This window comes from Oreochromis niloticus, linkage group LG19, assembly GCF_001858045.2.
Source record: "Oreochromis niloticus isolate F11D_XX linkage group LG19, O_niloticus_UMD_NMBU, whole genome shotgun sequence".
NCBI lineage: Eukaryota > Metazoa > Chordata > Actinopteri > Cichliformes > Cichlidae > Oreochromis > Oreochromis niloticus.
This window is the reverse complement of record NC_031983.2, coordinates 29,507,173-29,521,792: the sequence shown is the minus strand read 5'-3', so window position 1 is coordinate 29,521,792 and position 14,620 is coordinate 29,507,173. Positions and strand designations below refer to the sequence as shown.

General features: G+C 42.4%; 1 protein-coding gene across 1 annotated transcript; it reads left to right on the top strand.

Annotated features, from left to right (window-relative positions):
• The first annotated feature begins 4,471 nt into the window (after positions 1-4,471).
• LOC100696243 (interferon-inducible GTPase 5) lies at positions 4,472-10,393 on the top strand. Its single transcript, XM_019356023.2, is given in 6 exon segments — positions 4,472-4,519; positions 5,509-6,075; positions 6,333-6,523; positions 7,605-8,175; positions 9,500-9,675; positions 9,677-10,393. Coding segments are annotated over 5 exon segments (1,917 nt in total). The 5' UTR covers positions 4,472-4,519; positions 5,509-5,558; the 3' UTR covers positions 10,139-10,393.
• Positions 10,394-14,620: the final 4,227 nt, after the last annotated feature.

Here is a 14,620-nt window from a genome sequence, read left to right as displayed (position 1 = left end):
CAAATCACGGACAAACAGGATCCCACATTCTTGATTTTTAGTTCACAAACACTTCTTGTAATAACTAACTACTCCTGACATTTTGGAGATGTTAGCTCTTTATGCAGTAAAGTTACAGCGGGATACAAATAATATCAGGCTGATCCTGCCACGATTTGTTTCCCCGGTTCAAATCACGGACAAACAGTATCCCACAGCTGTTTTTGTTTTTGAACCCATTTTGCACAGAGAGGCATTTTTTGAAAAATGTATTGACAGCAATGTTGAATATTATTACACAGGAAAAAAACAACTACACGTAAAATAATCACACCGTGACGCCTCTGCCTTTCTAAATAGAGGGACAGTAACTGCGTGTGTGTATGTAAGCGTGTAAAACCTGCAGATAGTCAGATTAACAGTATTTCGTCTCTATCTGCCATTCTGCAATTCATCTCATGTAAACAATAACGTGGCGCACAGCGTGACGTGAAAAGAGGCACATAGCTTTGACGTTGCGTGACGAACTCTGTAATCCTCGTCCACACGTAAACGCAAAAAAGGAGTTTTAAATAATCTCCGTTTTCGGTGAATCGCAACGCCGTTTACGTGTTGACGAAAAGCCCAAACGCATAGAAACAGCTGCGTTTTCAAAAATACCCGTGTAGGTGTGGACGCAGCGTAAAAGAGTTAGTAGTATATTTTATTACTACCTGTAATTTATTGCCGTTTACTTGTATTTGCTTAATTGTTTACTAAATGTTTGAGGTGTGAAATAAACCGCAATGGAGTTTGTAAACAAAATATGGGTGTGTGTGTTTGGAGGATGTGTTTGTGCGGGGGGGGGGGGGGGGGGGGTTAGGTGGTGGGGGGGCGCGAACATTTTTCTTGTAAAAAAGGGGGGCCTGGCAAAAAAAGTTTGGGAACCACTGCCATAACACAACAAAACACAGACAAGCAACATGGGAGAGTATTCCAGTGTGTACAGCTGATCTGGGAGCGCTGCAATCTTCGATCGCACCTCCAGCTGATCTGCTGTCCACATCAGATGGGAGGTAAGCATGGGAGAAGGCGTTGATTCGGGGGAGGGACTGTGATAGTGCGTATCAGTATCAGTGTACATGTTTCGTGCGTGTGCATGTGTGTGTGTGTATCCCGTGTTCAGCTGAGAGAAAGTGTCATCACGCCCAGTTAAGCGAAGGTCAACAGTCTTCAGTGTTTGTTGCTCCAGTCAGCTTCCACCTTGGCAGGCCTTCAGCTGGCGCCAGTGGGATTGTCGCATGAGTGAAGATGGTGAATGTTTGGGTTTAGTGCAAACAACTGCATCCAATTTCTACAGTTGGTCTAATGTCCATCACTGGTCAACAAGTCTCTCAATTTCCGTTGTTCTTCTTCAAGATCTTATCCATATGGCGTTCAAAACACAGTCTGAGTCCTCACAGCCAATCATCTATCATGTCGGCCAGCCTTGTGGGATTTCAAACAGCTGTAGCCGCTTCTTGTTCTTCGATAAGCCAGGTCCGAGCCAGCTCCAATCAGCCAGATCTCTGTTATCGTGGTTCCAAATTGGTAGATGTCGTTCAATGTCCTCCATCGAGAATGTCGCCAGACACACGACACAACCGACCATCGAGTATCCGGCAGCAAACGTCTCCACAGGACAATCGGGCTCTCCCAAGCCCAGCAGGGGGTCAATTCCGTTACGGGACCAGTTGATCGAATCCATAATTCTTCTTTAGGTTTTAGAGAACAAGACTGAGAAACTCTTTGAGGGTTAGAGTTAGACGAGACTAGATAAAGACATAGAAGCAGCAGCAGGGAAGATAAGGGAGGGAGAGGGTGAAAGATGCGTCCGCCTGCTCCGAGAGCCAAAGAAACTGTCTCCTTGGACAGTTCATGACTGAGTGTGAAGCCATCAGCTTCCTCGTGTCGCGATGCTCTCACCTCCACAGCAGCAGCATGAGCCCATATGTGGAACAGAGTCGGAGTGCCAACCTCTGTGGCTGAAATAAACTCAACGCAGGAGTCCACAAGAGATGCTTTTTAATGGTCGATTATATATAAATAGATATGATATTGAAGACATTTAAACTAAAGTGTGAATATTTTTACTTTAGTAAATCCAAATATTGATCACACACAGATACAAGTGAACAGATGAGAAGCTCACCTTGAACGCAGCTCTCTGACTTTGTAGTCTCTCGTTCTTACCTCAGGACTGACATCGCTGTCGTCTCTGAGACACAAAAAACTTTTTCAGCAGGTATTCGTCAGCTGAAACTTGAGTGTACAGATTCCCGGAAGATGGATGGATTTCAAAACTGGGATTGACTCTGTTGTTTCTGGTCTGATCAGAGGGAACAAGACCTGCCGAGGCCTCTGATAGACTGATCACTGCACTGAGGTGTTCAGATCCAGAACTGTTTAAAAACACTTTCTGAACATCATCAGGAGGCAAGATGATCATAAAGTCTTTATGGTTGCTATGAAAGAGAGGGCCACTGATGCTGCAGTTACTGTGTGCTTCCTCTGCTGCCGTCAATGCAGCTGTGGGACCTGCAGGAGGCTTTTTGATGCAGACAGTGGTGAACAGCAAACCATGCTGTCAAAGAGTCTCTGCAGAAATGAGACATTAAGCCCGAGTACACAATGTGTGTGACAACACCAACGTGCTGGAGTACTGGGGTAAGCAGGTCTGGCCTAACTGGGCAGTCCAGGAGTTGGACTTATTGTCTTTAATAAAGTCCCACAGAAGCACTGGTTACATCCAAGTGCTTTCCAGTCTTAATTCAGTGCAGAGATAGTTGAATGGAGTCAACGGAGTCATAGATCACTATAGAAACAGTCACAACAGCGTCACGTTCTTGGCACAAGCAATAACTCACAATGTCCACAAGAGGTCACTGTAGACCTTAAATAGCACGTGGTGGCAAAACTGTTTAATTAAACAGTGGAACGGTCCTTTAACTCATTCTTAATCAGGGGCGTCATTTCCAGAGGGGTTAGGGGGATTATGACCCCCCCTAATAATGAGACCCAACCAATATAACCCCCCCAATAAAATAATGAATTATCTCGCATAAATAGGCTGTTGATCTTCTTTACTCATTTCAGGTATTACCAGCAAAATAGTTGCATGTTTAATCATCTGGGAATTTACCCAGATTTATTTAGACAGAGATCTTGACCCCCCCCCCCACACACACACACACACAATGTGCAGCACAAAGTTACACCAATGTTCTTAATACAGCTGGATGTAATTATCGTGGCCACTGCTATTGAATTTGTACTAAATATAATCTTGCCACCATAACGTCATGGAGTACAGTGTCAGTGTGACATTTAATCTTCACATGCCTGAACAGGTATAACCACAACCACACGAAGCTGCGTTAAAATGGCAATGCTGTGCAACCTAATATCGACTCTGCAGTAACACAAAGAGGTAACCAAGCAGAATCTGGTAGAAGGAGGAAGATGGTGGAGCAAAGCTGAGGAAGATCAGGTGATTGTCTGGCAGGTAAACAGCAGGTCTGACCTGACATCACTCCTCACAGCCTGGCAGCCATCGCCTGCCCCCACTGAGGCCTTCCCCAAACTGTTTTCTCAGTTCATGTTTCTCTATCAGTCACAGTCAAATCTAAATGAGGATGTGGTCTCAGCTCGTGAAATCAAACTGAATCAAATGTAAATGTCATTAAATGTGTCCTTGTTGGTCAGCTATAGACGGAGGAGACACTCTGTATCCTCCAGCCTCAGAGTGGACGTGACTTATTTATGGACAAGTCATTCATATTTATTCAAACTCACTGCACTCAGCGTTGTTGGGTGCTCTGTGTAAATATGCCTCTGCCCTGCATGTGGTGCTGTTTGCCACTGAAGAAATTGTCTGTGATGCAGCTGTCATATAGATGTTGGTCTGATACATATGATAAGCATCTAAATGGCCTTTACACAGATGGCTGTAAAAACCGGTTTTACTGCAGTTATTAATTGTTAATCATTAGCTGAGTGCAGCATGCTGGTCTGTAACTTTATGTTGGTAAAGAATAAATTCAGTGTAAGTCTAACACAAAAGTTTCAACTTTGTTCACTTTGTGATGAAGCTGCTCTTCATCACAAAGTGAACAAAGTTGTACTGAGGAATGAAGAACACAGGAGGAGGCCTCTGCTGTTTGACATGAGCAGTGTCACTGATGCTCCTCTGTGTCTGCAGTTATTACCTGCAGCTCTTTGTGCTCCACCTGTAGCTGCTGCTCCAGCTCAACCATCAGCATCTAACAGGTCACTTTCAGTGTTTCAGGCTCTGCAGGATTGTGTTTGTAGTGCATGTATGTTTGTTTTTAGAGCATTGGTGATTTTAGAACCGCTGACAGCTACAGAGACGAGCAAAGATCATTGTGAGCTGTTTTCAGGGGGCGGAGCTACAGGCCACACATACAGGTGGGAACAGAGTTCACTCTATAGCTCTATAACAGACTGACCTCCACCATCAGATTCACTGCTGCATGCAGTACATCATCAGCACAGCACGCAGGTAAACCTCCATCAACTTTCCAAGTTCTGTCTGTCTGCAGAATTAAATTCCAAAACGTCACATCTACTGTGACGGTCCTGGGTCAGTTTACGTTTTACTCTTTGAATGATGGTTTTCTGTCGTATTATATTTATTGTTCCTGGTTTCTGTTCTGGTTCTGTGCCTCGCCTCACATTTCCATGTCTCAGTGTCTAGTCTGCGTCATCTTGAAAGTCTCATGCTTCCTGTTTTATTGTGCTAGTTCCTTGTCCTGCGTTCAGTGTATTGAGTTTTGCTTCTCTGCAGCTCATTATGTCAGATTTGTCCCATCTGTGTTCCCACCTGTCCCCCATCCTCTCAGTGTCCTGCTTGTGTATTTAAGCCCTGCGTCTTCCATGTTTATTGTTGGTTCATCTGTTCTTCATCCCGTTCTTCATCCTCTCCTTTCCTCCATGTCTCAGGTTCTGTGTTCACAGTTTCAGGCTTTTAGAATGTTTCATATTTTCCTCATGTTCTTTAGTTTAGCTTTTCCGTTCCCTCGTCGTTGTTGCTTTGTCATGTTTTTGTTCAGCCAACATAAAGGCTCGCCTTTTGTTAATACCCACCTCATCCCCGTGTGTCTGTGTTTGGGTCCTCCTCTCTCATCTCCACACGGTCTGCCTCACAGACTGTGATATCGTCTCATCTGTTCTTACTCTGAACATGTCGTGTTTGTCTCAAATACGTACGATGTGTACAATCATTTGTGTGTAACTGTTGAGGACTCACAAGTGCGTGCTTCAATCCACACAAATACAAAACAATCTGACCACAAAACTATGTTACACCATCTGTCAGATCAAAGGAAACAATATTGTGATAAACAAAGAATGTAAATTATAGTTTTAATAAAATAAGAAAAATCACAAAGTTTCAATCATGTTTCACTGAAACAGTCTTCAGTCTTTACATTAGACTGTTTTTCATAAGTAGAAAACAAAAATGTAACACGAGTAGTTTCTTCTCTACAGCCATCAGGGACCAGAGTCTTCAGCCTAAGCGTGAATCACTTACAAGAGAAATGAAGACAGCTCTGCAACACACTGACAGACCATCGGATGTTGGAAAGATCATGGAGTCACTACAGGACAACAACACCCAACTAAATATCGCCATCACAGGAGAATCTGGTTCTGGTAAATCCACCTTTGTTAATGCCCTCAGAGAGCTGTCCGATGGTGACGAGGGAGCTGCTCCTACTGGTGTTACAGAAACCACCTCAGAGGTCAAACCGTACCCCCATCCAAACTATCCCAATGTTACTTTTTGGGATCTCCCTGGAATCGGCACCACCAAGTTTCCAGCTGATAAGTACCTGGAGCTTGTTGGATTTGAGAAGTTTGACTTCTTCATCATCATCTCAGCCGTTCGCTTCAGAGAAAATGATGTGAAACTTGCTCAGGAGATTCAGAGGATGGAGAAAAAGTTCTACTTTGTTCGATCAAAGATTGACAACGATTTACGAGCTGAAGAAAGAAGTCAGAGAGAGTTTAAGGTGGAGAAGACTCTTTCACAAATCAGACAAGACTGCATTCAAGGTGAGTGTCACATGAGATCATTTATATGAGTGAGACCAGTTTCTGGATTTAATGATGGTGATGCAGTTGTTGGAGAGTTCAGGCCACAGTTGGACAGTTAAACTCTGTTAGTCTTATGACTGTGTGGCTGAAGGATGCTGGAGGATGGACTGCTTTAGTTCATCCTCCATTAATCTCCTTCCTTTAGGCCAACTTTCTGCTGATTGGCTGCCCCTCACTGACACGCACATGCACGTTTCTTTCCTTCTCTGACACAGGACTCAGAGGATTAGGCATCAAGACTCCGCAGGTCTTCCTGGTGTCCAGCTTTCAGCTCCGCCAGTATGACTTCCCCCACTTACACAAAGCCTTAGAGAGCGGCCTTCCTGAAGTCAAGAGAGATGCTCTGCTGTTGGCCACGCCCAGTATCAGCCGCGAGATCATCAACAAGAAGAAAGAAGCTTTCAAGGTATGATTGTACTGTCAGCCACTCTGTCTACAGCTTTACTGGAGTCTGATCAGCATACTCAAGGCTTTTTTTCCTAATCTGCCCTCCCTCATCATAACGTCAGCATTCACTCGAACAAAGGAGGTTATCAGCCAAGGTTTATCAGTCTAACAGCAAATTCATATAAGAGAGGCCATGGTGACACCATGCAACAGACCTGAACACGTCTGATTCTACAAATAAAGAGAAAACTATGATGTTAGAAACATACAAAGAGACGAAGAGAAGAAGCAGAAGAAGCAGAAGCAGATGATCTCAGTGAGATGACCCATGTGACGAGTCTGAGGTTCACATAGAGGCTTATACAGTTTATGGGTGAAAATATTTACCTCTGTTGTGGGGACATCACCTTTTATAAATCTGATATAACTGTGTCTACATGAAGACACTGACTGTCTTTCAGCAGAATCATAATAAACATCTCAATTTTCTTAAAGCCCCAAAAGCACAACATACGATGTAAGACGGGCTAATGTTGTTTGTTTTTGTGCAAAATTACCATGAATTTTCAATTTCAAATTAAAATTACTACAATATTTCTACTATGCTATAATTATTATATAATTATTATTACTCGTTGCCTCTTATTATAGTGTGCCTTCCTTAAGTATTTGTAAGTAATAACATTGTAATTTCAAATAAAATACATTAAAATTCTTTTTAATTACACAGAACTTTTGCTTTTGATTGGGGAAATTTTTATAAACTGTTATTGAAATTTGTTTTTAGAATAAATTTTAATATTTCAGTGCTTTAAAACTGAAAAAGTGTAAGTTAATTTTGTATCAACATAATTTGACTCAATAATATATTAATGGTAAACACAGACGGTCCTAAAGGTGCGTGATGAACATGAATATAATAAAATACAATAAAGTGGCTCAGTTCACAGCATGCTAAGCTATTGTAGTCAATTCTTTGTGGAATATTAAGCAGTGTGTGTCATGTTTTGTGTGATGATGATGTAAGATTAAATAAAGCAAATGAACCCGAAAACAAAAAAGCCCCAAAGTTTAAAGTTTATCCTCTTTTTTCATTCCAGGTATCAGAGACAAGCACAGACAACCAATTTGAAATTGAAACTGTGAGAGAAGAAATTAAAGAAGCTCTGCTGAACAATGACAAATCGCTGGCTATCACAAAGATCAAGGAGTTACTGGACAAGGAGAGGAACACTCCACTAAATATCGCCATCACAGGAGAATCTGGCTCTGGGAAATCCACCTTTGTTAATGCCTTCAGGGGCATGGACAACAGAGATGAGGGAGCGGCTCTGACCGGTGTTGTAGAAACCACCTCAGAGGTCAAACCGTACCCCCATCCAAACTATCCCAAGGTTACTTTATGGGATCTCCCTGGAATCGGCACCACCAAGTTTCCAGCTGATAAATATTTGGAGCGTGTTGGATTCGAGAAGTTTGACTTCTTCATCATCGTCTCAGCCGATCGCTTCAGAGAAAATGACGTGAAACTCTCTCAGGAGATTCAGAGGATGGAGAAGAAGTTCTACTTTGTTCGATCAAAGATTGACAACGATTTACGAGCCGAGAGAAGAAAGAGAAACTTCAGCGAAGAGGAGACTCTTAGGAAAATGAGGGAAAACTGCATTCAAGGTGAGACTGATTCATTCATCATCCCATACCAAAAAATGTTTGTTCATAAATGCTCACTGAGAGAAAGCTGGTTGAACATAGGGCTGTTCGATATAACGATATATATCGGATGACGATATAAAAGCATCTATCGTTTCATTTTACGCTATCGTTTGTTTCGTGGTGTCGCAAAATAAACGTTTACGTTTCATCGTTTTGATGGTCACTGTAGTGGCTATATTAATTTCTTAAAGTTCTCTCTTTCTCTTATATTTAATATAACCACACTACTGACGGACAAGCGCCTGTTTTTATGCGTTGTCGTTAGCAACAACGACGGTAAAACCGTCGCGTGTCCGCTTGTTTATTTTCCACATAAACCTTTCACAATAAAGCTCAAGATCCTGTTGAGACTTTTCAAAATAAACTGAATCACGTGAAAGAGTATGCGGATTATTTACAGATGAGAAGGAAAAAAGAGCCGTCAGGTGCTTAAAAATAAACCTTAGACTCAAATGTTAGAACAGGCTTTTCCCCGCAGCACGCCGTGTAATAAATACTCACAAAGAAAACGGCGGCCGTTACAACTTATGTCTAAAAATGTATTGTTTCATGCATCGGTTCAAACACTCGACTCCAGGTACGCGACGCCCAGCTGGAAACACTTCACGCAAGTCGAGCTGCCCGAGATTCACCGAATTTACAGAAAATGTAAATTTTTTGTGCTTTATATCGTTATCTGGATGATAGATGTCTTATATCGGGATATGAGATTTTGGTCATATCGCACAGCCCTAGTTGAACATCACCATCCATTCTTACCAACAACCCAGGTTGGGGTGGCTGAAGCTGTGTCAGCTGTCACAGGGTGATAGACGAGGTACAACCCAGACAGGAGGAGGATGATTGTCCTGATGATGGTGACACAGCTGCTGAAGAAGTCAGGCAGATGCTGGATAGATGAACTTTGTTTTAAGGAAACTTTATTATAGTGTTTGGGAGGAGCTGCTCTTGTCTCTTGGAGTCTGATATCGTAAGGCTGACAAGTGATTTTGTATTAAGATAGTTTGTATTAAGATAGATAAAGTGCCACAGTGTATTTTAAAATATAACTATATAATAAGCTTAATAAGGAATATATAGCAACAGTAAGCTATAAAATCACCAATATGAAAAGATGACCCCAGTCTGTATGTGGTGGCTTACACAGTTACACTATGAGTTCAAATCCTTTACACATCTATAAAGTCACTCGGCTCACTGAATCTGCTGAATGATAAAGTCCAGTTTTAGATGTTTTTATTATTTTGTATCTTATCATCATACTGTGTTTTTTCTGTGCCAGGACTCAGAGAATTAGGCGTCGAGTCTCCGCAGGTGTTCCTGGTGTCCAGCTTTGAGCTCCACCTGTACGACTTCTCTCTCTTACATGAGACCTTGGACAGAGACCTTCCTGAACACAAAAGACATGCTCTGCTGCGCGCCATGCCCAACATCAGCCTGGAGATCATCGACAAGAAGAAAAAAAACTTTCAAGCGCCGACTGTATTGGTTGTCCGCTCTCTCTGCGGCTGTAGCTGCTGTTCCAGTTCCTGGGCTTTCTATTGCTGTTGACATAGCGGTGCTAGTCGGGGCTGTCACAGATTACGTCTTTGGATTTGGTCTTGATATCAAGTCTCTGCAGAGACTGTCTGCCAGCACAGGCGTGCCATACGCCGATCTGCGTGCCGTCATCGTTTCCCCGCTGGCTGCGGTGAAAATATCAAAAGAGCTCCTCCTGAAGGTGTTGAGCCAAATTGCAGGAGCAGCTACATTTATGGCACTGGAGGAAGTTTCCAGATTCATTCCAATAGTTGGAATCCCGCTGGCAATGGTATTCTCTTTTACCACAACTTACAGACTTTTGAATTTCATCCTCAACCAGCTCGCTGAAGACGCCCAGAAGGTGTTTAAAAAGGCTCTGGGTCTGAACACCTCAGTGTGATTTAAATAGTGAAAGGCGATAAAGTGACACGTTTGAAACAGACGGGTATGAAATAAAATTCCTAAATCATTGAATATGCAGTGAATCCAGCTGTAAACCAGCATCCTTACAGCTGATCAGTGTATCAGAGGCCTCAGCAGGTCTCATGTCCTCAGAAACAACAGAGGAACCTCTCCCACCTTTACACATCAACACAATAATGTGACCTTATATATCCATCCATCATCCATCCATCATCCATCCATCCATCCTGCATCCATCATCTATCATCCGTCCATCCTGCATCCATCCATCCATCCTGCATCCATCCATCCTGCATCCATCCATCCATCCATCATCCTGCACCCATCCATCCATCCTGCATCCATCCATCCATCCTGCATCCATCCATCCATCCATCCATCCTGCATCCATCCATCCATCCATCATCCTGCATCCATCATCCATCCATCCTGCATCCATCCATCCATCATCCTGCATCCATCATCCTGCACCCATCCATCCATCCATCCATCCTGCATCCATCCATCCATCCATCCATCCTGCATCCATCCATCCATCCTGCATCCATCCATCCATCCATCCATCCATCCTGCATCCATCCATCCATCCATCATCCTGCATCCATCATCCGTCCATCCTGCATCCATCATCCATCCATCCATCATCCATCCATCCTGCATCCATCATCCTTCCATCCATCCATCCATCCAGCATCCATCATCCATCCTGCATCCATCATCCATCCATCCATCATCCATCCATCCTGCATCCATCATCCTTCCATCCATCCATCCATCCATCATCCATCCATCCATCCATCCATCCATCCTGCATCCATCATCCATCCATCCATCCTGCATCCATCATCCATCCATCCATCTTGCATCCATCATCCATCCATCCTGCATCCATCATCCATATATCTATCCATCCTGCATCCATCATCCATCCTTCCTTCCTTCCTTCCTTCCTTCCTTCCATTTATATATAACCTGTGTGCACAACAAAAACAGCAGAATTTCTAATGCTAGTACTTTATATCATACACTCGTTATAATTCAGTATTTGTTATGTTGGAAGTTATTATGTGATAATGTAATAACAAAAATTATTTCTATAATTACTGGATGTGATGTGGACAGGATTTTACAAACTGTTTATTCACGTGTTATGTTGGACTTTCATCTGTACCTAACTTATTGGTGACAAAATGTTTCATCTGCGATGGAATTTGGTTCGAGTCACCACTAAATATGAAATGAGGATCTTAAAAACACCCTCAGGCCTGGCAAAAAATCTCCTGTATGCTGAGGTTTTGCTAGTTGCTGCCAAAGGTGAAAGGGTCCAAATGTGATTCATAATGGTGACATATCTCTAAAATTTTTAAAACTTCAAAGAATCTCTTTAAAATTTTCTGCTTATTATAGAATAGTGAGTGTAGAATTATGAGCAGAAAAATAAATTTAAGCAATTGTATTACGTTGTAGCAACATAATAAAGCTGAAAAAAGTGAAGGTCTAACTAGTTTCTGAACCCACCGCATGCATGTATGCATTTCTCTCTGATTTATTTTCACATGTTTTCACATAAATTTAACTGCCTGTGTAGCTAAATCTGACATATTTTCATGTTAATTAATATGCATTGTCTCTTTGAAATAAACTAAAAACTTTAAATAAAGTTACTATGTCATCTGGACAAGCCTTTCAACTCTTCAGCTTCAGCTTTTAAAATTAGACTTCAAACTTTGCTTTTAAAAAGCTTTTAGTTAGGGCTGGATCAGGAGACCCTGCCAGTAGCCATGCTGCTACAAGAATGCTGGGAAACTTCCCATGATGCAATTCACTTCCACTGACAAACACAACATCCACTTAAACAGAGTTAACTTTTCCGGGATTTCCTTACCGGGATGACTGAGACACACATTTCACTCAAATCTTTCAGGAGACAGACACCATCTCTACTTTAAAGATTAGGCTTAAAACTTTTTGGTAAAGCATATAGTTAGGGCTGGATCAGGTGAGCCTGAAGTTACGCTGTGTGGTTTTGGTCTCTGGCTCCGCTGCAGTGGAGGGGCAGTGCAGCGGGCTCGAGGGGCAGTGCCAGGGAAGCTGAGGGTCAGGTGGAAGGAATCACATTGATGAACTCTGTTCCTTCTTTAGTGACGCGGAGGACCGCAGTGGAGCCAACTGGAAAGCTGGCCACAGAGAAATCAGAGGTGGCGAGCTGGAAGCATTGTGTGCGCATAACGTTAAATAAAAGAAAGAAACAGTTACAGAACGCTGTGTGGCTCCGAGTCTTTCACACGCTGCAATAGCTGTAGGCTGCTGGGGGATTCCCATGATGCACTGAATGTTTCTTCTTCTGTATAAATAAAACTTTAATTGAATTGTTGTTAGATTTTCTCTTCTCCATTTTCTGTTTTGTGCTGCGTTCTTTTCTTTCTCCTTTGCATCCTCCCACAACCAATCACAGGAGAGAGTTCATCCTCCCTGATTCTAGTTCTACTGGAAGTCTCTTCCTGTTAAAAGGGAGTTCTTCCTCCCCATTGTACCAAAGTGCTCCTCATCATCTGCTTGTTAAGGTGTTCTCTGTAACATTGTAGGGTCTTTGCCTTTTAATATAAATCTCACTGAGCTTTTCGTGAGTTGGTGCTGTATAAATAAAATTGGAGTAAATGTCAATAAATATCTCGTTGGTCAGCCACAGCAGGAGGAGACCTGCTTTGTATCCTGTCAATAACGCCTCCAGCCTCAAAGTGAAAACAAAAACAGCATGAAGACTGACCACATGAGTCATTTATGATTCATTATTATTATTATTATTATTCTTATTCTTAATTCTCTTCATCCAGACTCACTGACACTCAGTGAGTCTGGGTTCATCTCCTGTAAATGGTGCAGTTTGTCAGTGAAGATATCACTGTGACCCAGACTGAATGGTTACTGCCCCGTCATCGAAACTATGATAAGACTCTACATTGTACTCATACAGCTGGCTGTAAAACCAGGCTTTAAGCATTCAGTGTTTACAGTAGCTGATACTAAAACTCAAATTACTCTTACTGTTCATCATTAACTGACTTTTTTCAATGATTAACTTTCTTTTTCAACATTATAGGACATAATCAGTCGAAGCCACTGCTGAAACCATCAATACAGCACACTTTCTTCACTGAGAGATGGAAGTCAGCTTCATCACAGATACTGAATTAAAGACATGAACAACACAAGACATCAGTCAGCAGCAGTCCTGTTACAAGTTGGTTAGATAGTAGATCCCACAGGGTGAGGAGCATCTCCAAAGTACTTATCAGAGTGGATATTTCACAGTGGATGATGGTAGAAAGACAGATTTACTGAGGAGTCGCAGTTAGACTAACTACTCAGTGGTTATTTAACACAAAGTAGTTATGGAGCCAGTCTGGATCATTTAAATAGAAAAAAAACAAGAAAAAAAGAAAAACAGTCTGGATTTTAAGAATCACTTTTTTAAAAGCATATTAAGAATCAAAGAATTGTGTTTCTGGAGGAATTAAGCCTCCAGAGGGTCCTGCACAGCTCCAGCTGTCAGAGTCTGAGCCTGAGGGTGTTGCCTGAGTCGAGGCCCTGATTTCCAGCACCTAGACTGGATGGCAGACGTCCTGCCAAGTCACGCAGGTTTCTCCACTATCTTTATCACCGGCCGCCTGCCCAGCCCTCAGACGGTCTTTGCCACCTTTGTTCCTGGCCTCCTCCAAAGCCCCCAGAGGGGTCCCATCTGCTCTGTTGTCAGCAGCCACCAGAAAGGTGTCCCCCCCACCCCAAGTATCTGCACGTAAGTAAAGAATAATTCTACTTACACTACAGTATAAGTGAATATTTTCAACATGTAATTGGTAACAATGTTTCGATTCTTTACAAAAACATAAACTCCTTCAAAACAACAAGTCGGCATGTGAGAGCCATGATGCTCCATCAGAGCCTCATTTTCAGGCTCAGCAGAGTCACTGACAGCCTGCTGACATCCAGAGTCCTGGTGATCTTCTCACACTTCCTTTCTGCTTCGACTTGCTAAACATAAATAACACTCCACTGCTGAACATAACACACACTCAGAAAAATAAATTATTACATAACTGATGACAACAGGCATCAGTTCACTGGCATTTTGCACAAATGCCAGAGTGAGGTCAAGGACTATTTCCCAGCCATCAAAACCTCCCAGAAAAGCTTCCTGTTTTAACAAAGCAATTTGAAATGACTGAGTAAATTATTTACAGAGCTAAAACTGAATTCATGAAGAACATGTATACATGAATAACACAGTTACAAAAAGCTGGCAGTTCACAGGCTCCAGGAATAAATTCCAATCTCACAAGTTACTTTGAGTTTCAAGTCTCTGCAGAATCCTGCTTGTGCACGCTCGTCTTTGGAGCAGTGACCACTCACAGCTACAGGAAGGACCAAAGATCAGACATGCTTTGCTGTTTTCAGGGGG